Genomic DNA, 26415 nt, shown 5'->3' with positions numbered 1-26415 from the left:
GACAACAATTCTGGAAGAGACTCATTGCAAGTTAGCACAAACGCTTGATTGCAGTTGTTGCCCGCCCAACATGGCAGAATGTTGAGACTAGCAGCTCATGTATTCAAGCTATTTTCCACTTGCATGACAGATAAGAATGTTTAAATGTGACTTCAATGCTGCTACGACGACCACAGTTTGACACTGGAACAGATGAAGTCACAAATGTGTTGGGAAGTGTCCTTTGATAAGTCGACATTCTCTGTAACGTGGACTTAGACGGAATCCAATCCTGCACGCTGTGGTGGGTGTCCTCGTGTGGCCGCGACTGTTGACGTTTGAGACAAATTCCAGCCTTCACTCCCACAGACGGCCCACGTTGAGGCCGGCGTGGAAAGCTGTCGAGAGACGAGACGCGAGCAAATCATACCGGAGGCTTTCTGTGGCGTGTGCGCTGATATGATGAAGTGTATCCTTCCTGCCAACACACCTCCTGTTGCGTCTGATAAAGGCGGGAGATGCTGATAAGAACACACGGAGGAGCATGATGTGCTTCTCTCGCTCGACGCCGCATTGAACGCCGCTTGGAAAATGGCAACGTTACCATTTCTGGTGGAGCTGTCATGTTTGTGTTTTGTCAATATTCTTTATTCAAAAAGACAATTTTGAAATAAAATAATAACATTGGCGGTAAAAGTAAAGTAAAACTCCACACATTTGACACTTACTGCTTATAACTTTTGTGTCGTAGCGTCTGCCCTTTGCCAATTCAGAAAATAATATCAGTAATAAAGAAGTGTAACTATGATAAAATAAGGTTTGTAAACCCATCCATTTCCTCACCAGCGTGGCAGGGATGCTGGAGCCTACACCAGCTGACTTCAGTAACATCATCAATAATAAATATTTTAAAAATATTTTATTATTTAAATATTTTAATAAGTCTTTATTTTATTCATGGAATATCATCACCCTTTTTTATTTATTCTTTATTCGTTTTTCTCATAAATTTCTTTAGCTATGTAATACCACCCTTTTCCCTAAGATAATTCTGATTTTCAACAAGTTATTTTTTAAAAATAAATGTTCCAATTAGGAAGGAGGGAACGAGGTACAATTGTAAGAATACACCCAAAAAGGTATGCATCAATTGTTCAACTGTAGAATTTACATTAACATATTTTCCCATGAAAACAATTTCTGTTTTATGTTTAAAAGCCTGTTTTGATGCAGCGGTGTGGAATGATGAGCTGATTATGTTTTTGTTTATTTCGTGTATTTTCCGTATTGGAATTGCCACAGTGTCCCTGACGCGGCTCGGCTCTGCCCACCCAGCGGCTGACGTTGAGCAGCAGCTGGGGAGCTTCAGTCTTATCAGTCCGCCGCTGGGATCCCAAATAGCGGCCGTACGCTGTCCACTTCCTCGCCCCATCTTTCTCGGAGCTAGTGACGCGGACGGGGCTCTAAAAGACACCGGAGTCAGCCATTGTTGGCTTTTTTTGTATTCATCAAGAGGCTAAACCGTGCAAGATGCGGCCACTCGGTACTGCTTCGGGAGCCGGGACACAGGTGGATTTGCCCCCAAGAACAGCGACGGTGATGCGGCACGGCAGCGCCTAAAGACCGCCTCGGTCGGTGGAGCGCTATCATTGGTAGACGAGCGTTAGCCGCCTAGCATTAGCAGGCTGGTATTAGCAGCCTAGCGATAGCGGCTAACGGAACCAGCCCATCGGTCCACGGTGGCTCTACGAGGCGCCGCCTTTGCCTTCTACTCCCACGACGAAGATGTCATAGAGATAAACCTCCCGGTGGATATATCATTTCCTCCCCACGCCATGTTCCCCGTCGAGTATCCGTCCAGTAAGTGTTTTCTTTTTCCAGCCAGACATTGCTTGTCTCCTGCTAGCGGGCTAACTAGCTAGCATTCGATATCCGCTAAACACCAGAATGGCAGAATGAACTTGTCGTATGGAGACGTCGGCAGGCACAAACACTGGATGGAAATAATTTCACCACATTCCTCTTCGTTTCATTGCACGACGTGTGTGTGTTTGTGTGTGTGTCTTGTCAACGCCGTGTTAAAAGTGGCACGATGGTGGCCGCGGCCATCCTTCACCCATCCGGCGGACTCCAGCTTTGCATGCACGGTCACGGTGCTTCCAGGCTGCCTTGCTGCGCCTCAGTGATTCCGGATTTCTACATTCTGCCAATGTTCGCACCCTTGCACCCCCCACCCCCCTCCCGCATTTCTGGGACAACATTTCCCTAACGGACGTTTGCTGCGAGCCCTAAATGATGCCAATGCAGGAAATTGGCATCATTTGAAGACAAAACATTAGGTACACTTAATACACTGAAGGAATCTACAGTCTAGGTCACAGGTCATAAAAGGCAGAAAGGCTTTGGGTCTTTTTTTTTTGGGGGGGGCATGGTTGAACTGCAAAGGTCTTTGTTTTGTCTGCCATGCGACTGTCTCTGTCTGACTGTCACTTTTCGATTGTCTCTGTCCGACTGTCACTTTTCGATTGTCTCTGTCTGACTGTCACCTTTCTTCTGTCTCTGACCGACTGTCTCTGTCCTACTGTCACTTTTGTTCTGTGTCTGTCCTACTGTCTGTCTGACTGTCACGTTTCTTCTGTCTCAGTTCGACTGTCTCTGTCTGACTGTCACTTTTCTTCTGTCTCAGTTCGACTGTCTCTGTCTGACTGTCACTTTTCTTCTGTCTCTGTCCTACCGTCTCTGTCTGACTGTCACTTTTCTTCTGTCTCTGACCGACTGTCTCTGTCCTACTGTCACTTTTTTTCTGTCTCTGACCGACTGTTGCTGTCCTACTGTCTCTGTCTGACTGTCACTTTTCGATTGTCTCTGACCGACTGTCGCTGTCCTACTGTCTCTGTCTGACTGTCACTTTTCGATTGTCTCTGTCTGACTGTCACTTTTCTTCTGTCTCTGTCCTACCGTCTCTGTCTGACTGTCACTTTTCTTCTGTCTCAGTTCGACTGTCTCTGTCTGACTGTCACTTTTCTTCTGTCTCTGACCGACTGTCTCTGTCCTACTGTCACTTTTCTTCTGTCTCTGACCGACTGTTGCTGTCCTACTGTCTCTGTCTGACTGTCACTTTTCTTCTGTCTCTGTCCTACCGTCTCTGTCTGACTGTCACTTTTCTTCTGTCTCTGACCGACTGTCTCTGTCCTACTGTCACTTTTGTTCTGACTCTGACCGACTGTCGCTGTCCTACTGTCTCTGTCTGACTGTCACTTTTCTTCTGTCTCTGACCGACTGTCTCTGTCCTACTGTCACTTTTGTTCTGTCTCTGACCGACTGTCGCTGTCCTACTGTCTCTGTCTGACTGTCACTTTTCTTCTGTCTCTGTCCTACTGTCTCTGTCCGGCTGTCACTTTTTTTCTGTCTCTGTCCTACCGTCTCTGTCCGACTGTCACTTTTCTTCTGTCTCTGTCCGACTGTCTCTGTCCCACTCCATCTAGCCTTGCCTCCTGATAATGCCATCCATGTATAGCTAATAAAATATGATCATGTCATCCAATAATAACTAATGAAATACAACCATGCCATTCAGAACAAGAAGTCTATTATGTCATCCAAAAATAGCTTAAAAATATGTAATTTTGACATTCACCTAAGAAAGAAAATCCTTCTCTAGACCTAAAAAGTGGTAGACCCCAAACATGTCATGGATGACATGACTTATGGAGGTCCCTAATAATGCTGAGAACACCTAATAAGAGAGAAGGTCCTAATAACCATTGAGCTTCAGGTTGCATGGTCAGTGTCGTGATGGCTGATATGTCCCATGATGATAGACGCCACTGGTGGAAGCGTATGCTGCTCTTGATGTACGCCGTATGCTCTACGGCGTGAGGCTGTCACCACGTTTGCGTCGTAATTCAGCATCGGCTTTTACCGCTTACACGAGAAAGGCCGCCACCGGGAAAAATAATTCCACTAACATGAGCGGGCGGCACGGTGATACACGGAAGCTGATGAATATGACAATTATGATTTATACGCTGGTGCAGGGCGCTAGCATATAAATGCTAAGGACGGTGAGGCTGTCTTATGACATCAGACTAGCTCAGGGGTGGGCAAACTTTTTGACTCGCGGGACACTTTGATTTAACAAAATTGTCCCGGGGGGCAGAATATATATTTAATACACACTATTTTACGCTTATAATTCTGACAGTCCGCATTGAATTATTAGTCTAATTTTATCTGTAAATCATACTATCAGCTGTCACTATCAGACCACAGCAAATTACGAAATTTAATTTTACAGTTTTGTTTTTTCTGAATCAAACATCCGACTTGACTTATGTTGCCAGCTGTTGTTAAAATTGTTAAAATTTGAAATATTTAGAAGCAGTTGATGTTTGCTAAATAATCACTAATAAATACAATAAATCACTATATTGACAGTTACTATGGTACCCATTATGCCATGGTGTGGTCATATCACCTCGTACTTCGGTACGTGACAAAAAAAAACCCTTACACCATATTAGGAAAGCAGGAAGTGATCAAATTATTATGTCATTGTAGAGTCACATCACTTCTGTACGAGGTACATTATTAAAAAAAACAACAAAAAAACCCTTAAACTGTATTATGGAAAGCAGGAAGTGAACAAATGTAAGAGTTAGTGATTGTAAAAGTACCAGATGGAGGGGTAGGATTTAATAAGCTTTGCTTCTTCCTACTCCTTTTGGACATGTGGAACTGGGAATTGATTATGTGATGCATTCAATTGTAATCTGATGCATGGTCATATGAAATAAAACCATGACCATTACCATAGAAAGCAACTGGCGGGCCGGATTCAAACGCTTAGTGGGCCGCATGTGGCCCCCGGGCCGTAGTTTGCCCACCCCTGGACTAGCTGGTGTGTTTCCTTTGTCAGTACCACTTTACCACCAAGTAAGATTTATTTATTATGTAGTGTCAGATTAAAACCTTTTCCTACACTAATAACTTTTGTACTACCCATTTTAGTTTCAGGACTGATTGTGTATAAAATTATATATTTTTTCTTGCCACGGTGGTTTCATTGTGTCGGTTCAAGCTAACGCTTGGCCGTGTTATGTGTCGTTCCTGCAGGACGGCCATGACTCCTCCCAGGTTGACCAGCCGCTCCTCCGCTGAGGTATCCCTGCCTCTGTTGCTTTTCGGCGTCCTCATCACAAGCATGAGATAATAAAGCCCTCCAGCTGCAGCACGCCGCCACAAACCACACCCGCGGTGCTCCGCCGCCCCCCTCATCCGCCGTCAACCGCTAGCCCGCCCCCAGCAGCCTCGCCATGACCACGCCGGCGCTCCTGCCGCTGTCGGGCCGCCGGATACCCACGCTTTCGCCGGGCGCCTCCTCCTTCCCGCACCACCGAGCCACCTTGAGGCTCTCTGAGAAGTTCATCCTCCTTCTCATCCTCAGTGCCTTCATCACGCTGTGCTTCGGCGCCTTCTTCTTCCTGCCTGACAACTCCAAACACAAGCGCTTCGACCTGGGCTTGGAGGACGTGCTCATCCCGCACATCGACTCGCCCAAGGAGGGCAAGCACGCCTCGGGGCAGGTGGTCATACACGGGCAGGGGGGACACGACGAGCACAGACACAGGTAACCACTCTGGCCTTTTGGCGCTTTCAGCCACGACGTAACACAACACACCTCGTAAGCTGACACGGGCGTGGCCTGGTTTATCTAGCAGTCCTGCAGGACAACACCTCCCCCCTTTGTGGCGCTTGGTATCTCCAGCTCCACTGCGTAGGTGTTGCATCACGTTTTGGGATGTGGCCATTCCTGCAATACTTCTAGTCAAAGGGCCTCAACGTGACAGGAGCGCTTTGCTGTTTTAACAACCTACTGCAAAAAATACAAAGGTCAAAGATCCTCTTCATGACGGGAGCCTCCTGGTCCATACGACTCATACGACTTTCCGGTACTTCGTATGAAAGGAGCATTAGTGTTAATCCAGAATAAACAACACGCTTATTCAGTTGTTGTATTCCCTCCAGAAAGACAACCGTGACGTAACAAGTCTTCTTCTACGGTAGCCCCAAAGGATACAAACATTCCAGCACCCCCTGCTGGTCAAAGAGTGAACACGCTGTCTTATAGAACAGTGAGAATATCCTGTTAGGTCCTCTTTAAACATCCTCTTTAACCTAGCTTACCAAATCGCCATGGGTGCACGTGAACAAAAACAAAACGCAATTAGCGCCTAACCCTCTCATTTACAAGTGCGCCTGAACGCCTCATGGCGCAAGGAGGCGGAGCAGAAAGGAGACGGAGCGTGGCGTCATGTGAGCAAACGAGTACGTTTGATGATGATTTTGTGATTAAGTGAAAACCCGCCACGGTGACCAGGGGGGGCTTTACTAAATGTTCTAACGGTACATTCCTTGGACAAATAGCTCCTAGAATTCAAGAGCCGAGCTTCCATGGTTTTCCTAATGACCAAATCACTTCAGTTCTTCCATCCATAGCTATAGCGTTGTACTACCAAAAACAGGAAGTGGTATATACGTCCAAATAAAGGTAACTTTCAAACGGTTGACTAAACTGAAGAACCGAGAGCGGTCTAATCATTTGTCCATGACTGTATATATATATATATATATAAGCACTGTAAAGTAGTCATGGCTCCCGCTGGCGCCCACGGAAGTCCATTGATTGATAAGTCGGGCAGCGTTAGCCAGCCAGCTAAAAGCAACAGGCTGCCAATTCACTCTGCTGCACGTTTCAGGTAGCGAGGGAGGGAACGTTTTGAATTTCCAGACTATTTTTCTCAAGAAGAAGGGGGGTGCAAATGTGTGTTTTGCCAGTAAAGGTTGCCGACCCCCGGTCCTGGGGCGGTACCGCAGCCTTCTTCACATGTGGGGACGCTTTTAGCAGCTCTAATTTAGCGAGCAACAGCCACTTAGTGTGAGGACTGGCTGGACAAAGACTGTCTTCATTTACCGGCTGACTTAATTACCGGTGATAGAATTCCCTCAGCAACATTTCAAACGGCTCCGGGAAAGAGAGCGACAACCCTCTGAGAGGTCCCACTATCTCCATCGCCGTCCCACCCCAGGCTATTTCCTCGTCTTTTCTACGTACGCTCACAAGAAATAACCATCTCTCGCCTTTGTGTGGGAAAGATGTGGCACATCTAATGACGATGCCGAAGGAGAGGACAGGAGAGCAGAGTCGGAGTAGACTATTCCCACCTCGCCTTAACCTTTCAATTATTCAGCCCAAAAGCCATCGGTCCTCACGTCACAGGCGGTAGCTTCTTCCTTGGTATCATCCTACAGCCTGCTCATACATTCTAGTAGTACGGAAAACTGCTTTTCATAGTAAAAGCTGATGGTGCCTTTAAGGTCATTGGTCACAACAGCATCGTCTCACGGGGCGCTAGATGACGTCACAGCAGCCGTGCTGAGATATTGTCTTCAGCGTCCAAAAAAGCCTCCAAGCCTGTCATGTGCCAGCCCAAGTAAAGGGGGCGCTGCAGCCGTTTGCCGTCAACAGTCGACAGTTGTAACCAATCAGAAGCGCGGATGATGTCATTTCCTCATGTGGGATACAGCAGTAACGTCGTGTTCATGTGGCTAGCTAGCCAAGTAGCGTTGTCAGCAAACGTTATTGAATATGAAAGTGAAAGTGGAATAAAAAGTAGTAGGTGTAGATTATCGCTACAGTGCCGGCTAGAGGTCCGACGGGGTCTTGTCCCAAATCACCGCAGTTGGCGGGATCGCCGTGGCCGTTCGTTTTAGAGCGCAAAACGGCAGCAGTTGCGTTTTCCGAAGCCCATAATGGCGACTTTGTTCATCAAAGTCAAGCTAAAGTGGGCGTATGTCTACTCTTACACCGGCGTATGCTTACTCTTATTCCCGCAATAAGTCATTGATTGTTTACCGTTGCACACGTTCAATTCTGCCTACTGTATCTACATCATTGTTACGTCATCTGTTGGCAACAAGCAGAAGTACTTTTGTAAAAGCTTAGTTTTAAGTACAAAACCCTCAGTTTGCGTAGAAAAATTTATGTTTAAATTTTTTTTAATCAGAATTTGGTCTCCAAAAGTGTCCAATAAGACCAGAGAACAGAATAGTGACAAAATATAGCCGCTGGAAAGTTGCTAGATTGGTCCCTCTTGCTACGTCTTCTTATTCTCTGGAAGAGCAGTCGTGTTAAGAAGCAGAGTGATTATGCCATCTGCTCTATGGAGGTGGGACAGCATGCTGCATTCACATATAGTATAGTCCCGTTATAATGTGTTGATGTATTATTATTATTATTATTATTATTTGTGACGGGCCACCACAAATAAACGAAGCTATGGGAAGCACCGATAGTGGCTGTGTGTTGTCATACAAGCCGTACGCTGACTGACTGACTTTGTGTATTGCTAAGACACGCCGTCATGCTAATGCTTGTGAAACGGAGCCTTCAGGAGCTTTGTACTTCCCTTTTGTGCAGGCTAGTCAGGTTCCCGTCTGTCGCTTTCATAGAGGTTGTCATTTTTGGTTCCTTGGGGTGAAGTAATCCCTCAGTAAGTAAGCGTTCCACACTTTTCCCACAGCGAGCGCGAGTGTGGATCCAAACAGCCTGGTGTCAGCCGTTACTGCTTTGCCAGTTATTGTTAGCGTCGCTGTAACTGCCTGGCCGGCCATAAATCCCACCCCCTCCTCCCCGAAGGCCCGAAGCGTTCGTACTTATCACGTTTATCGTGATCTTAGCTATCATTTTGTTGCTTCATCTGCAACGAGTCGACATAAATCTCGGGCGGTGCACGCTCCCGCATGGCGTCACGCGTGGCCGGAGGAGCGTGACGAGCTCGTGCCGTCGTCAGCCGTGCGAGGGAAGCTCTTTGACACGAGCCGAACGTCAAGTGCAGTCAGCGCGCAGGAGCGCCTGCAAGACAGCAGTCTGGGCAAGGCTGCTAATGAAGGAGCAGCACCTCTGCTGTTTGTGTAGTTTTAGCAGCACTTCCTGTAGTGTCATATTAAAGTGATGCTACTTGCTGCTTGTGGTGTCGATTATGGATCACAGGACTGAGGGAAGGACAATTTATCAGCAGGCACTCCAGCTTGCTCATGAACGTGTAGGCCCGCAGACGCCTAATGGATGGAAATGATGTTGACGTTATTTATTGGACATGCATTGGAGAAGAAAAGGACAGGTCGTTAGAGACAAGACATGAGATAAGGACGTGAGCTCTGCAAGATTTGTCCTTTCGGAACACAAGCCGCATCTTTTCATTTATAGGCGACAGCAAGAAGGACGTGTCCACATCCCTCCTGTCTTAGGGCGACTGTTCCCAGGGGAGCTCCTTGGCTCCAGCCCTGGAGAGGAGGCAACACTCCGGTGTTGTTGTCTGTCACCCGGCCTCGCTGCAAACGCTTTGTTTGCTCCTTCAAGCCATCCTGTACCGGACTGCATTTTGGTGGCCTACCAAAGCATTGTAGGTGGAATGAAAACTCAGCGTCCTTGCGGTGACTTCTGACATGCTTTGATGTTTTCCTCGACGCGGTGGGAGGCCTTTGTCCGCGCGTCAGCAGGTGGCGATTGGATCCAGGTCTGCGTCTGGAATCCTCGCCGTATTAGCACAAATCTACCGCAGCTGGTGACATTTCCTGCAGGGAAAATATCCCCACAAGTTAATAACGCGCGTGTCGGCCATCCGTCACCTTAGTGCACCTTCATCGCCAATATAAATAAAGCACATGAACGCAAGCATCTGCTGCTAATGAAGCTAGCGTTCCTGGATGGAATCCTGGAATTGGCCAATGAAAACGGAGCACAGCGTTTGCTGAGGGTGGATGTTTTTTTTTTCTTGTTGCATTAGCAAGCTAGCTAGCTAGCAAGGTGTCGGGCTTTTTTTTTTTTTTGTTCAATTGGGCAATTGAACCAGTAAAACTCCAATGTATTTCTTCTGAACTTGAGAAGTAAGAAGCCACAAACTTACCACTTCCACACAGAATGGGAGGAGAACCTTTCTTCACTCTGCATCCATGGCTGATACGTCGATGGCAATGTGCCTTTCTTACAGGGCCGCCGTAGGGACGATGGTCTCATTGCTAGCCGGTAATTCTCCCAACAAATACCAACCGTTATTTTCAAGACCGTAACGAATGTCATTCCCAATTTTTCCAATGTCAGCCATAAAAAAGCTGTAATATTATAAGAGGCAAACCAATCTATGTAATTTTCGGAATATTGGGTTGCGGAAAACATGGCAAAATATTAGGGTAATACATTCATAACAACAAAAAGCAAATGTACAAGACCAAAGTTGAAATACCTGACCCCCCCCCCCCCCCCCCCAGCAGAAATGGAAAACAAACAGCTGCAATTTTACGAGGATGACGTCGTACTCTAATGAGAGAAATTGTACAATTTTCATGAGTTAACTTGTAATATGATGAGGATTATAGCATAGCATTTCCCATTCCATTCACACACCTGCCTTTCTTTTTGTTGCTCAAATGAAGACATTGGGCAGTCCTAGCTATGTGTGTTGTCATGGCTACGTGGCTAGTGCTGGCTTGTTACGGGTTTTCAATTTCAGCACTTGTGAGCAAGGCACGGGAGTGATGGACAATGAATATTTAGCCGTCTGACATGACATGATTTTCGGTATCCAGTTTAGGAGATGAAGTTAAATGTTATGGAGGTCCTCAGTCATAGATGGATTACACGGCCCCTCGTTGCCATCCCTCGTTGGCGCCACGCGTTGGGATGAGGAGGAGGATGTTTACATTGATGCACAAAAAGCTCCGGCCCACGCTCCGGCGTCTTTTAATCACGTATGACATTACTAAAGCCATCCCTAACCACGTGTGGGCGTCGTCGTTGACATCATGTGGAACAACGACAGGAGAACAAAGATAGGAGAACATGGATATGATCTGTATGGCCGCCCAGGTGATGCTGGGTTATGGCAGACGTCCTGGAAAGGGTGGGACAGGTGCTACTCTACCAGTTGGTGGTGCTTTGACACTTTTTGGGTCATTTGCATGATGGCGGGGCTGTTTCCATGACAACCTGCTGACCGGGCATCATGTGCATCACAATCAGCAGCTATTAACAACTCATAGTCTTTATTGTTGTTTTCCTGCAAGCTGTCTTGGATCTAGCTCTCTCTCTCTCTCGCTCTATCTCCCTTTCTCTCCATTTCTCTCTCTCTCTCTCTCTCTCTCTCTCTCTGCCTCACTCTCTCTGTCTCTCTCTCTCTCTCCCCCGTCTCTGTCTCTCTCTATCTCTCTCCCTCTCTCTCTGTCTCTCTCTCCACCCCTCTCTCTCTCCCTCTGTCTCTCTCCATCTCTCTCTCTCTCTCTCTCTGTCTCTGTTTCTCTCTCTCTCTCCCCCTCTTCTTCTGTCTCCCTGTCTCTCTGTCTCTCTCTATCTCTCTCCCTCTCTCTCGGTATCTGTTTCTCTCCCTCTCTCTCTCTCTCTCTCTCTCTCTATCCCCCTCTCTCCCTCTCTCTCTTTGTCTCTCTCCTTCTGTCTCTCTCTATCTCTCTCCCTCGCTCTGTCGCCCCCTGTCTGTCTCTCTATCTCTCTCCCTCTCTCTCTGTCTCTCTCTCCACCCCTCTCTCTCTCCCTCTGTCTCTCTCCATCTCTCTCTCTCTGTCTCTGTTTCTCTCTCTCTCCCCTTCTTCCTCTGTCTCCCTTTCTCTCTGTCTCTCTCTATCTCTCTCCCTCTCTCTCAGTATCTGTTTCTCTCCCTCTCTCTCTCTCTCTCTCCCTCTCTCTCTTTGTCTCTCTCCTTCTGTCTCTCTCTATCTCTCTCCCTCGCTCTGTCGCCCCCTGTCTGTCTCTCTCTGTCTCTCTCTGTCTCTCTCTCTCCCTCCATCTCCCTCTGTCTCTCTCCACCCCCCCCCCCCCCACACACACACATTAGCAGTCATCTGCCATCTAAATATCACATTTAAATGCATGCTGCTGAGGGCAGTGCGTGGCAAGCAGAGATGCACAAACCATTCAGACGCACAAATTGCAAGATTGCGGTCACTGGGGGAAGCCTAATGACAGCCCCCGAGCGCAAACATGAACACATACTGTAGGGGAGGTGTGGGATTCAAGCGCGTCCGTATTTACGCAGCACGCAATTTCCACGCCGAAGTCGCTTCCGTGAAGCTCCTCTGTACAGCGTACCTGCAACGCGGAGCAGTCGTGGCCATTCACAGGCAGATTAAAAATCATTTTCGGGCTTAATTTGCCCCGCTTTTATTGTCGGCGCCTAATTTGCTGCTTCACATGCAAAACGTTTGTTTGATCAAAATAAAAACCTCCCACATGGCTTCCAGCGCGGTGTAGTGCAGTCCTAAATCTCTGCAGACGACAGTGGAGACTCCGGTTGGCTAAACCAGAGGTCATGTTTGTTAACATGTTGGGCCGGAATCGTCTAAACTCGGTCTCCTTCTGCCCGGCACAGGGAGGATGAGGAGAGCCTCCGGAACAAGATCCGCGCGGACCACGAGCGAGCGCTGCAGGAGGCCAAAGAGAAGCTGCGGAAGTCGCGTGAGGAGATCCAGGCCGAGATCCAGACGGAGAAGAGTAAGGTGGTGGAGGACCTGAAGAAGAAGGAGCCGGGGCCGAAGCCTCTGCCGCCCGTGCCCATGCCCAAGGTGGTGGGCGTCGGAGACGGCGAGCCCCTGGAGCCCGACGTCAAGGAGAAACGCGACAAGATTCGAGAGGTGAGGCGCTTGCTTGGTCCGTGATGCAACTCTTGCGTTACTTCAATGAGTCAGAGATTTAGTCTGCCCTGAAGCCCTTTCTTAGTAGTCAGCCATATTTTAGTGCTGGTTTCTGTTGGTGCAGACCGCATGACACTCCCATTTCATCCCGGATTATCCCGACTATAATTGTATCGGCTCTCTAATTAGCGGCAGGCCAAAAACATTGTCGTTAACAGCTGTGGCTGTGGGCAGCCTCCTGTTGAGATGCTAAATTTTGGCAAAACAATGCCTAACATAGTCTCTTGTTTATCATGGCTAATTAAATAATTAGTCAGTTTTAACAATGTCAGATCTACTATTGATAAACGGAATGAATTCGAGTTGGAGCATAGCAATTTGAACCTTATTAGAGCCTCGCAGACATGAACTAACACCCCTATGGTCACTTTTACTGCTTCCTTCAATGTGAATTTGAGTTGCAATTTGACTTCCTGCTTGCAACGACAATTGAAGGTCATCGGATTTGATTGGAATTTTGGAAATATTCGCTGCGGTCATCTGTGTCCATGCAGTGACTTCCACTTGATATCCCTGTCATTGTTTTTTGTAAGCATTCGCCCACAAACGACATAGCAGCTTGAGGGCTTGTTCTCTCGCCCCGCCTGGATCGGCGTCTTCATGTTGATGAGGTTGACCAGTGATGGATGCACTTGAAGAAGCATCACACGAGTACGTGCTTACAAAGGTTATTTGGAAGGCCCTGAATTGAATTTTGACTAAAGAAATAAGGAGCCGTGACTACATTGGAGTCGTCTCCTCCGTCTTGTTGCCAGCTTCCGTTGAAGACCACGGCCACGACGCAAAATACAGATGGCGCTATCTCGTGTCAGCGGCCAACTTCACTCCATGCATAATTCCCTCATATCACGCGATTGTCTCTCGAACACGAGCGGCTCGCACGGGGGCCTACCTCCGCCTCCAAATGTCCCTTTTGTAATAACCATTGAGAGAGCGCTGAAGGCTACTTCCTGCTCACACGGCGTCGCACTGCCAGTTAAGCACACGAGACTTTGCGGTCCAGGGAGGCTTGTATGCATCGGCCCGTGTCTCAGCATTCAAGCCATCTTTAAGTCGTTCTAAATTCCCATCATTATTACCTCCGTAACAGCATTGATGCTAGGAATGACGCAGGCTGCCTTGGATTGATGGCTGCGCTCGCCGCTGATGGGGAAAAGAGAGAAGACAACCGTTTGGCTCGGCTTCCTGCTCGAGCTGACGGTCGTGGCCGCCGAGCCAAGCGCAAACGACCGCAGATTTGCGGCTGCCGCCGGAGCGAGTGAAGACGTGCGTTTCCCTGGCAGATCAATGGAGCATGGCCGTAAAGGGCGGATAAATCGATGGGCCGAAGCAGGGCCTCCTTAAGTGTGATCTAAATGGTGCCGCTATCTAGACGTATGGTACCGTAAGGAGACATGGAGGCGTTCTCCGGGCGCACGCTGGAATATCTGCAGATGACGTTCCCGCTCATAACTCACCTTTATGGTCTTTTGGTTTTCCTGCAGTTTAGACTTATTGCTCATTTTATACCCGCGCTCACCATGGCAAATGATTTCAAAGCTGAGGCAATTCTCACTAGCATGACAGATAAAAACCGAGAGCACTTTGTCATAGTCCAGAATGGGCATCCAACACCATGTGACATTATTGGTGCTACGGCATAATCACATGGTCGCCAAGGAAACCCAATACGAATGACAACAGCGTGGCTTCTGGGTGAATAGGTTTCATGGTTTTTAAAACATGAACCATATAAACATATAAACCATATAAACATTCGCTTCCACACCCGGCCGCCATTTTTGCAGTTAGAGGATAGAAAACCAGTCAATGACTTTCTAAATATAGCTTTTAGCATTATTAGAGTCCCGCAGACTTGAAATAACACCCCTATAGTTGCCTTTACAGTCCTTGTTTACTCTGGATTGCAAAATGTGTGCTACGGTGACTTGCTAGCTAGTGGCCGAACCAGTAAAACTCCAATGTATTTCTTCTGAACTTGAGAAGTAAGAAGCCACAAACTTACCACTTCCACACAGAATGGGAGGAGAACCTTTCTTCACTCTGCATCCATGGCTGATACGTCGATGGCAATGTGCCTTTCTTATAGGGCCGCCGTAGGGACGATGGTCTCATTGCTAGCCGGTAACAAATACCAACCGTTATTTTCAAGACCGTAACGAATGTCATCCCCAATTTTTCCAATGTCAGCCATATTGGGTAATAGGAGTGTAAAGGTGACTATGGGGTGTTATTTCATGTCAGGAGGTCTCTAATCATCCATTTATTTATTTATTTGCTTTCCTGAAAGGGGGGGGGGGGGGGGGTGTAACGACCTTGCTCTAAGCTGCCGGCTCCTTTATGAATATTTCACCGCCTGACGCCGGTCCGTGTCTGTGCATTGTAATCGTGTATGCGTGATAAGATAAGTCACGGCGCCGTTAGACGTCTCGCTGGCAACTCGCGTTAAAGCGCGGCGGCGACGGCGGCTGACTCGCTGTTCATCAACGACAGGGCGACACGCCGTCCTTGGTGTTAGCGCCGAATTCCAATGACTGCGCGTTCACTCCTTGCCCCGTAATCGCTGCGTTCATTCTGCTATTGAACCAACGTGCTCGGGTGCTCAGAGTGAACTCTCTTGTCATCCAGCCTGTTTGGTCAGCCAATCCCAGGGCACATATAGACAAACAACCATTCACACTCACATTGTTTTTGGAATGGGGGAGGAAACCTACGCATGCACGGGGAGAACATGCAAACTCCACACAGAGATGGCCGAAGGTGGGATTGATCGCATCTCCTAGTTGTGAGGTCTGCGCGCTAACCACTCGATCGCCGCGCAGCCCCATGATCGACTTATTGTACGATTAATTGATTCATTGGTTATCTTGACAAGCCTACTCCAGTGCGATGTAGGTTTTTTTTTTTCCTTTCCATGACACATTTTGGACTGGGGCGACTTTCTTTTGCTCATTCTGACTTTTTACTATGCACTGATTGTAAGAGGTCACCGTGAGAGTCAGCCTTTCCTTCCCCTGGCAAGGGCCCAATTAGTATTCCAAGGTCCTAAATAAGTTGTTCAGCGCAGTCGTCCTTGTCCTTGGCATGCGGGCTAATTAAAATTTGATCAAAGATCCGGGCGACATAGATGGTAGGTAATAATGTGTCCACGTCACGGATTCTATTACTTTGATTTATGACGTGCACCCCTGTGTGTGTGTGTGAAGGCTGGCCATCACGGAGGCCAAGAACACCACGAGTCCGCCGGCCTTTGTCTTCATTAGCTTGGCTGTCTGCCGTCTCCGAGGAGGGAGGGAGGGAGGGAAGGAGGGAGGGAGTTGCCGAGGAGACGCGGACACTCGTCCTGGGTCTCACGATGCCGCCGTAATGTGCTTTGTCGCTTTGCAGATGACCAAGCACGCGTGGGACAGCTACCGGCAGTACGGCTGGGGTCACAACGAGCTGAAGCCCCTGGCCAAGAAAGGACATTCTACAAATATCTTTGGTAAGCCCTACAAGGATTTTTCACCAATATTTTCACTAATATGACCAATGAATGAAACACAAATGGCCCACATTAATGGGCCAGAATCCAGATCACAACAAATGACAAAGTGGCAAGGAATAGGACTGTTATTATTATTATTATTATTATTATTTTTGCTAGTCCTGTAAAGATGCTACAGCTGAGTCATGCACAGGTTTCACAACCGAGGAAGCTTTTGAGGCCGCATCACAGCGGAAATGCCCACGGGACGGCAAAAAGTCCATTAGCTCTAGCGCAGGGGTCAGCAAGCCACGGCTCCAGAGCCGCATGTGGCTCTTCAACCTCTTTGTTGTGGCTCCCTTTGCAATGCTCAAGTGTTCGCAGCGTTATGTCATTTTTACGACTGCTAATGACTTTTGGTTGTTAATCAGCGGTGTCTTGACATGAGATGCATGCGTTCATGATGCGTTCATGCCCCGTGCCATCTCATATGTTGATTACATCAGCGCTGTTTGTCCGTCCGGGCGATGGCAACAGATTGGAGAGAATTCCAATTGCGGGGGTGAGAGGGTGCACCGAGGGACACATTAGATGAAAAGCGGATCTGGGGCCGAATTTACAGCAGCGGAGGATAAACATCCTCATCTCCATTTGGGTTATAGGAGCCCTCTTGGGGTGCCAAGGGGAAATTGGTCTGGTCTGATCACCAAGTTCTTACACTGGCATTGTTCCACATCAGCGGCATGCTACCTTCGTATTTTCTACATGCTGAACCAATGTTGCTGTCCTACCAGGTGCTTCCTTCCTGCTTTGGATCCTTTCTGTCTTCCTTTCATTTCCCTCGCTTCTTGGAGAACAAGTAGAGATGATTTAGCACACAAACTCAGCACTCCACCTCAGGACATCACACAGGAAGACAACATGTGATTCATATTCCAGGCACTCGGCTTTCATATCGGGAGTGCTAGTAGTTTTTTCTGACCACATGGGCGGGGAGCGGCAAGAGGGAGCACGTCACTGACACGACCATGCAAGACGCAAGTACGACGCCCGCATGTCACGCCTGGCCTTGAGCGCTTCCGTGTACGGTGTCGGCAGTCTCATCTTTCTTTTGGTAGGGTCACAATAGAACACAACACAAAGATCAGTCAAAATGGCCGCTTGTCTTTAGACACATGGCTGGGATGAATGACCTGGCGACAAGTCCGTGCGTTTGAGCAATTTACTGTCCCCGGCCCAGCGTTGGATGTGTGAGTAAGTGTGGAAGCACCAAGCTGATTGCCTGCATGAAGAGACGGCTTTTCACCCAACCAATGACCTAATTGTGGAGATAAGAAGTACAAAAGAATTGCAATCAAACGTGGATACTGTACACAATACTACTTTATGGAGACAAACACCTGATCAACATTAAAGCCACACCCACACAATGATTTTTAGTGTGGAGCATCTCTAGCGTCAAGGCTCCATGCAGGGCGACCTTTAACCTGAACCCCGCGATCCAGCGACTCTACGCTTTCCGATGAGGGAAGTGGCCTCAACCACAACACGCTGAAAAAACACAGGCTTTGGTTTCAGTCAATAGACAGAAGTTGAATCCTCCCGAGGGTGGACGGCGTATCATCTTCACAGCCGAGGTTCTGCAGCGCTCAAGTGGATCTTGTGATCGCCTTGGAGTAGTTCTCGCTCTCTCTGGCTCGCAGCCACGCCGCTCGCTTTATTCTCAGCATCGAGGTCGCGTCTTTGCATGCTTGGCTCTCAGTGGTGATGCAGAGATGGAGAGGGAACTACAGGATGCTTTGACGGCGTCTTTGCTGGTCCAATACGCGGTGATGGCTTATGGTCCGCCTTGGCCTGCAGTGAAGGCAGGACAATTGAGCATGATGCTGCCCCCACATGAAATATTTATTTACAGAAAAGCCGTCTCGCAAGTACTGTGCCACCCATCCCTTCCATTGATACGCCAAGTATTTGTCTGCAAATCCTCCAGTCCAGCCGGAGGACAAGCCCCTCCTTAAAGGGGCCTTAAAGGGGTGGGTCAGTTCATCGTTTAACCTCTGAGGACAAACCAAAAACAGATGTTTCCATCTGCTGCCAGATTGGGAGGAATGGTCCTGGGAGGGTCCACTTGGCCGTCTTTATCGCCACCACCGGGCCCTGTTGCAAATCAGCCTGTAAATGTCACGCCGGATATAAAGTCAGGAGGAGGAGGAGCTGATGTGGAAGCATCCTGGGATTCCATGCCATTCCATTCCATTGGACAGCCAAACAAAATGGTGTAGTTCTTATGTTTTCACTTCTTTGCTTCATTTCTCATCCTTTTCAGATACATCAATTAGTATTTTCATCATGGGTACCCAAAAGAGGACGGCTTAAGACAACAACAGACAAAGCAAGTGCGTCATTCCCGTGATGACTGCTCTACTAGAAGCGTAAACACATTGGAAAAAGGATGCTTTTCCGCCAGTACACAGAAAAAAAACAACACAAGAGCCCACGTGGTGTCTTCTAAACACTATTCCATGATAGCAACAAGGCTGTAAAGCATTGTACATCTTGACGTGCGTTCACATGTACAGTCCAACAGGCTAAAAAAAAGCCCTTTAACACGCCCCCCCCAGAGTCAGTTACACTTGCCAGTCTGCGTTTCCAAGGCGACCGATCTTCATCCGCGTCGGTCCATGGTCTGCGTGTTCTCTATTTCATCTCCGAATGTTCCTTTCTGCGTGTTCAGTCACGTGCTAAAGGACAACACCAAGAAATCCTGTCTTTCCGGTCCCACACTCCACTCCTCCACAGTGAAGCAGTGTTATGGTTTCTCCATGGAAAAACACCGTTGCAATTCACGCCGTCCCGGTAACCTCGCTTTGTCCCTCTTTTCCTGGTGCAAATCCCAAAGTAAAAGCAATTGATGCATTACACGCAGACAACACACCTCGTCGTCTCCCTGTTGTCTGCGAGTGACAAAACGCAGAATGAGTGACGAGGCTGGAACACGAAAGTCTTTCGTTAAGGCGCCGAGGGAGGCAACTGGATTGTTGGCAGAGGCGGAGAAATCCTGTGGCAGACACCATGATGGGGTGTTTCTGACGAGATAAGAAATGTTTCCCTACTTCGAGCCCCCCGCCCCCAGGTGTAAAGTGTTGGGCAAACCACGTACGTAGATCCAACTTCAGTTCATTACTGCCAAGTTGTGACCATGCCTGACCCCCCCCCCACTCATCCTCAGTGGGACATAAGGCTGCGGTCACACGCCACCGCCTCCATGCCGCCTCCCACGGCTTCATCAGCACCGCCGCCCCCCCTCCCTGCTGCTTTTTGGCCTGCACTTCTTCTTTCCATCCACCCTCGGCTGGCGTCCATTTCTTGGACGCGTGTGTCCAGGGACAGCTTGTCGCCGCCTTCCCTCCCGTGCGCTTCCTCGTTGGAGTAGAAAAGTAGAAAAGAAGCAAGCCCCCCCACATTGCCTTCCCTTGCGTTGCAGTTGGTGTCTGCTTTCAAAGGGACCAGCGATCCTCTCTCTTTGCCTCCGTGGTCGCCATGATGGCCTGGAGCGTACGTGCAGGCGATGAAAGCCACAGACGGGCGCAGCGAGCAGCGAGCCGCTCCGGCAGAGAGAATCTGCTCCGGCAGCCGCCATGTCCTCCCCCCTGTATCTTTAGAGGGGTTTAGAGGTTCTAGAGGTCTCTATGGATGATGACGCTGCAGGTCTTGCATGAAGCCAGATGCTCTTATTTGGAGTGGATTCTACACTATGTCTTATTATGACTATTATGTCTTATTATGTCTTATGATCATATCTGCATCAGTAACTTTATGGACTTAAGTGCATTTAAGTACATCAGAGAGGCTAACGAGTTAGCTTGCCAGCCTGGTTTGTGACCCCACCCTGAAGCAAAGAATGTAAACATGTAAACAAAGAACAATAGAAACTTTGGGGTGACTTTTGGGGTGTTGTTTTGTATTTCCAGGGCTTCTTTCAACCTGAACACCCAATCCCAAGGACAGATTTATATGTCTCTGGACCAAATGCCCCCCAGGGCTGCACTTTGGACACCCCTGCTCTTATGGCTGGAATGATTAAGGCCTGATTCTTCTTTCAGACAGTCGTCCTCCATTTGTTAATGAAAGGGAAGCGTTAGCGTGGGCTATAATGCATACAGTGTATACGGTACACACGTATAATGGTAATAATTGGCCGGCCGATCAATCGCTTGGGTTCGCAGTTCTCGGAAACGCCTCAGCAGCCCCCACAAATGAGTCCGGGGGAACCTTGTTACCTTGTTATCAGTTTTTCTACCCGCTCGTCTCCGAGGCGCCAGCTTGTTTATGTGAGACTAATTGGTGACAAAGTGTACAAGCAGCCGAGGAGCAAATCTAATCCCCCTCTTCCGCCCCCCCGTCCGTCCGTCTCGTGCAGGCAGTTCCCAGCTCGGAGCGACCATTGTGGACGCCTTGGACACCCTGTACATCATGGGCCTGCACGAGGAGTTCAAGGACGGACAGGAGTGGATCGAGCAGAACCTGGACTTCAGCGTGGTGCGTATGACTGGCAGGAATCCCTCGGGACGTTTATTCTGTTGGGGGCGGTGTGACAAGGTTACCCCCCCCCCCCCCCCCCCCCCCCACAGATCATTTCATGCAGATTTGAAATAAGAGAGAAATATATATTGATATTGATAAATTTTTATTATATATTATTATAGTATATATTATATTATATTTATTTAGATTATTATATTTATTCATTCATTCATTTTCTACCGCTTTTTCCTCACGAGGGTCGCGGGGGGTGCTGGAGCCTATCCCAGCTGTCTTCGGGCGTAAGACGGGGTACACCCTGGACTGGTCGCCAGCCAATCACAGGGCACATATAGACAAACAACCATTCACACTCACATTCATACCTGTGGCCAATTAACCTAGCGTGTTTTTGGAATGGGGTAGGAAACCGCAGTACCCGGAGAAAACCCACGCATGCACGGGGAGAACATGCAAACTCCACACAGAGATGCCCGAGGGTGGAATTGAACCCTGGTCTCCTAGCTGTGAGGTCTGTGCGCTAACCCCTAGACCACCGTGCCGCCCTTACTATTCATTTAGATTATTATATTTATTCATTTAGATGATATTATAAAAGCCAAGTAGTATTATATATATATACATTCTTCCTGTTTTTCTATTTTCCCAGAATGCCGAGGTGTCCGTGTTTGAGGTCAACATCCGCTTTATCGGAGGCCTTCTGGCAGCCTACTACCTCTCCGGGCAGGAGGTCAGTACTCACAAATGCAGTAGGAAAACTTCTGTTGCTGTATTGTTGGCACCCTCGTGGTCCAGGGATATGTGGGGGGGGGTCGTGGCGGCCAGGCGAGGACGCCGCATCTCAAGCACCTCGTGGAGGGATGGATGGAAGGGCAAGGTGACGGGGGAGGAAGAGCAGCAGAGATAATGATGGCGATGGAGGGAACAGGATGCTGAAGATGAGGGAGAAACAAAGGGAATGTTTTCTGTGTGAGAGGACGGATGGCCGCTTCAGGAAAGATGGACCAGGAAATAGCTCTGAGTTAGCATCCCTTTTTATTTCCTCCCTGCCACCAGTTGTGATGTGAAGCGTACCCGTCTAGACTTAGCACATTTTGTTCTCCTGACTGCCGGGCGTCGTCCTCGTATTCTCTCTTCGTAAGCACCCCCCCCCCCCCCCCCCCCCCCCCCCCCGCCCCCTCGCCGCCTCCCCGTCACTTTGATACAGAGCTTAGCTGTCTGTCGTCCAGGGACTGGTGACAACACGCTGCTATCCTGTGGCTCGCCGGGAAAGGGTTTAACTCCTACTCCTCTTTGTCAAACACTCAAACCGTCAGGCCCGTTGTACGCCTCCTCATCCTGACAGGAAAGGGATGGATGGATGGATGGATGGATGGATGGATGGTGGATGTTTGGTTAGATGAAGGGATGGCTGGATGGATGGAAGGGTGAAGGGATGGATGGATGGAAGGGTGAAGGCATGGATGGATGGATATTTGGTCAGATGAAGGGATGGATGGATGGAAGGGTGAAGGAATGGATGGATGGATGGATGGATGGAAGGGTGATGGATGGATGGATGGATATTTGGTCAGATGAAGGGATGGATGGATGGAAGGGTGAAGGAATGGATGGATGGATGGATGGAAGGGTGATGGATGGATGGATGGATATTTGGTCAGATGAAGGGATGGATGGATGGAAGGGTGGATGGATGGATGGATGGATGGATGGATGGAAGGGTGATGGGATGGATGGATGGATGGATATTTGGTCAGATGAAGGGATGGATGGATGGAAGGGTGAAGGAATGGATGGATGGATGGATGGATGGATGGAAGGGTGATGGGATGGATGGATGGATATTTGGTCAGATGAAGGAATGGATGGATGGATGGATGGATGGAAGGGTGATGGGATGGATGGATGGATGGATATTTGGTCAGATGAAGGGATGGATGGTTGGAAGGGTGAAGGAATGGATGGATGGATGGATGGAAGGGTGATGGGATGGATGGATGGATATTTGGTCAGATGAAGGGATGGATGGATGGAAGGGTGAAGGAATGGATGGATGGATGGATGGATGGAAGGGTGATGGGATGGATGGATGGATATTTGGTCAGATGAAGGGATGGATGGATAGATGGGCAGATGGGTGGCTGGATGGAAGGGTGATGAGATGGGTGGATGTATGGTAAAATGAGCGGATGGATGGATGTATTGTAGATGATTGTAGAGGATGGATGGATGGCTATATGGTTAGATGAAGGGACGGATGAGTAGATGAAGAGATGGGTGGACAGATGAAAGGATGGAAGAATAAATAAAGAGAAGGATGGATGAGTAGATGAAGAGATGGGTGGACAGATGGAAAGCCACTTCCTGTCCTTAGGAACGGTGAGTGTTAGGCATCACTTGTGTCACAGACGTAAAATCATCTACGATGTTCAACTTGGTTGATGACAATATGTTTGTGGGCAAGAGTGCGAATGACGCAATGGAGGCGAGGAATAACGAGGCGAAGGAGACGTTTAGGGGCTGCCTGTTGGAGATAAGCGAGAGAGGCACGGTGAGGACTTCTCCACCATAAAACATGAATGACAAGCAGAGGAGGAGGACAAGAGGAGGACGAGCCTTCTGATGTAGCGCCAGTCAGGAAGGCGGCATAATCTCACCATAAATTAGTCCACATGTTCAGGAGGAGCTCCTGGCGCCGTCCTTCGCCATCCGCGTCCTCTCTCGTGGATGCCCCACATTTGGACGAGAAGAAACTCAGCTGTTCTATTTTCAGCCGTCCTCTTGTGGGGGGGCGAGACGTTTTGCTAACATGGAATAATGAATTGTCTGGAGGAGCGTTTGTTCCCGATTTCCCTTTCAACTCCTGTAAAGTGGAGTATAGCATCAGTTGTCATCATTAGCATCCTTTAATACACTTGGCTAACCCTCCTTCCTGGTGCATTGATTCCCACAGCACATGGAAAGGAACCCGACACCTGCCATCAAAACCAAAAATATGTATGTAGCCTTACCTTTCGCTAGCGGCCTGAGGCTTTGTGAAGCTAGTCGCTAGCCGGCTGGTAGCTAGCCGGTGTGGCGTCAGTACGCCAGTAACATAGTTCTGGGGCGTAACAATGCTAATAATGATGGTTAATATGCAGGTCACATGATAGGGATGGCGCCATGTTGGCACATTTATGGGTGCGTCCCATTACGTGCATTCTTAGCTGTCGCTTATAATAAATTACTTATCGTCCAGTTCTTTCTCTTATTATTTTGACTTAATTCTCATAAAATGACAACTGTTTTTTTTTTTTATTTCTACTGATGGTGTTTTTTCTCAACTTGGACATTTTCTTCTCAAAGTTCTGACTTTTGTTATAATATTTTGACTTTATTTTCACAACATTAGGACTTTTTCTACAATGTAGTTTTGCAAAAATTATTTGTTTCTCTTAATATATTAAATGTTTTATATATTCTTTAAATATTTTGACTTTATGCTACTAAAATGACATTATTTTTGCTCATAATGTTACGTTATTGTTGTAAAACTGTTTTTTTTCTTCATATTTTCACTTTATTCCTGTAAAAATTACTGCAGATTTTCAATTTTTGATGATGATGATTAATACGGCGTTGTAAAGAAGACGCGCTGAAAAAAGAAATGTGTCTCCTGATGATCGTTCACCATCTTGGAACGTTTGCATCATTCCGCAGATGTTCAAGCTGAAGGCGGTCCAGCTGGCCGAGAAGCTCCTCCCTGCCTTCAACACCCCCACGGGGATCCCCTGGGCCATGGTCAACCTGAAGAGGTGTGTGACGCCATCATCATCATCGTCATCATCACTCAGCTGGTCCACATTGACATAACATCCTCTCTTCCTCACCCCCACCCCCAGCGGCGTCGGTCGGAATTGGGGCTGGGCGTCTGCCGGCAGCAGCATCCTGGCCGAGTTTGGAACGTTGCACATGGAGTTTGTTCACCTGACCTACCTGACGGGAAACCCCGTCTACTACCAGAAGGTACGGCGTGGAACTGCAATACTTCAAGTTGCCAGCAGGGGTTTTAGCTATGAATGAATGGATTTTAATTTTAATCTTTTACTCTGTTTTTTACTCTATTTTTGTCATTGTAAAGCATCTTTGAGTATTTTGGAAAGCGCTATACAAATACTATGTATTATTATTTTAGATCAAATAAATGTAGGACTCATATTTATGGTATAAATCACAATTTTTTCCCCCACTTTACAGGTGATGCACATTCGAAAGCTGCTAGCCAAAATGGACCGTCCCAACGGGCTCTACCCAAACTACCTGAACCCCCGCACCGGCCGCTGGGGCCAACGTGAGTACATTTGTTTTGAGAGTGCTGGTAAAGGTCGGCTAACTAGCTCAAATACTCTCGTCTAAACCATCACACGTGTCAGAACGTTCTAGTCCGGGTAGATCTCTACCAAAAGAATAAGCCGTGGAACAAAAGCCAGCTGAAGGATTGATTGTCCTTAATGAGAACAAATGCAAGGAGGCGCAGGGCCATGGAAGAGAAGCAAAACAGGATTCTCACCATATTGATCGCTATTTGGCAGCCCGCCCAAGGACATTAACGTCTCACGCCGTCACGTCCGACACGCACCGGCGCTCTGTTTTCTCTCTCCTCAATGTCGGCTCTCGTTAACGCCGCTTTTGACAAATATATTACACCGCACCTCGTGGGGCACGCCCAACAACACGAGACGTGAAGCTGAAGGGCATTGATGGTGCTTGGTGGAGGTCTGCGCTCTCCTGATGCTTTTCTACTGTTCATACTTTTTTCAGTCAAATGTCATTTTTGTTGTTTTTTTCCATGGCAGTATTTAGTGGTTAGCATGCAGGCTTCACAGCTAGGAGACCCCCGCTTCGATTCCACCCTCGGCCATCGCTGTGTGGAGTTTGCATGTTCTCCCCGTGCATGCGTGGCTTTTCTTCGGATACTCCGCTTTCCTCCCCCCCACCATTCCAAAAAAGGATGTTGTTGTGGGGTCTTTTGTGACCTCTCGGATGAGTCGTGGCTGTGCTCTTGGGGTAACTTTGGTTGGCCAGGTTCACCGTGGTTTTGCCATTTGTGGATAATGGCTCTTACTGTGGGTGGCTGGAGTCCTTTTCCACACCGTTAGATTTCAATTCATCTCCTGTTAACCTGCTCTCCTGACTTATAATCAAATTTGTTTGATCATCAAAAATCATGAAAGCTGTTTGGCCTCCCCGCAGATCACACGTCGGTTGGAGGGCTGGGGGACAGTTTTTACGAATACCTGCTGAAGGCGTGGCTCATGTCGGACAAAACGGACACAGAAGCCCGCAAGACGTACGACGACGCCATCGAGGTACGCCGCCTGTTGCCCAGTGGCTGCCAGGCCACGTTTCTCATACCGGGTCCCATCTCGCAGGCCATCGAGCGCCACCTGATACGCAAGTCCAACGGCGGCCTGACTTTCATCGGCGAGTGGAAGAACGGCCACCTGGAAAGGAAGATGGGTCACCTGGCGTGCTTCGCTGGCGGCATGTTCGCCCTGGGCGCCGACGGCTCGCCCGACGACAAGGCGGGGCACTGGCTACAGCTGGGCGCCGAGATCGCCCACACCTGCCACGAATCCTACGACAGGACAGGTGGGGGGGGGGGGCAAAGATATGGGGCTGCCCAA

The 26415-nt window shown here is 48.4% G+C and overlaps 1 protein-coding gene across 1 annotated transcript in view; it reads left to right on the top strand.

The window, feature by feature from the left end:
• The first annotated feature begins 1320 nt into the window (after positions 1–1320).
• The window catches only part of man1a2 (mannosidase, alpha, class 1A, member 2), a 29217-nt gene continuing 4122 nt past the window's right edge, over positions 1321–26415 (top strand). The window contains exons 1-11 of the mRNA XM_058082545.1: positions 1321–1839; positions 5095–5608; positions 12420–12681; positions 16129–16225; positions 20628–20746; positions 21399–21479; positions 24449–24543; positions 24631–24754; positions 24986–25079; positions 25982–26097; positions 26161–26380. Of these exons, the coding sequence (XP_057938528.1) occupies positions 5295–5608; positions 12420–12681; positions 16129–16225; positions 20628–20746; positions 21399–21479; positions 24449–24543; positions 24631–24754; positions 24986–25079; positions 25982–26097; positions 26161–26380 (1522 nt within the window). The 5' untranslated portion in view covers positions 1321–1839; positions 5095–5294. The remainder of the gene's footprint in view (positions 1840–5094; positions 5609–12419; positions 12682–16128; positions 16226–20627; positions 20747–21398; positions 21480–24448; positions 24544–24630; positions 24755–24985; positions 25080–25981; positions 26098–26160; positions 26381–26415) is intronic.

Source organism: Doryrhamphus excisus, chromosome 9 (assembly GCF_030265055.1).
Source record: "Doryrhamphus excisus isolate RoL2022-K1 chromosome 9, RoL_Dexc_1.0, whole genome shotgun sequence".
Taxonomy (NCBI): domain Eukaryota; kingdom Metazoa; phylum Chordata; class Actinopteri; order Syngnathiformes; family Syngnathidae; genus Doryrhamphus; species Doryrhamphus excisus.
This window is presented reverse-complemented; position numbering and strand designations above follow the sequence as displayed.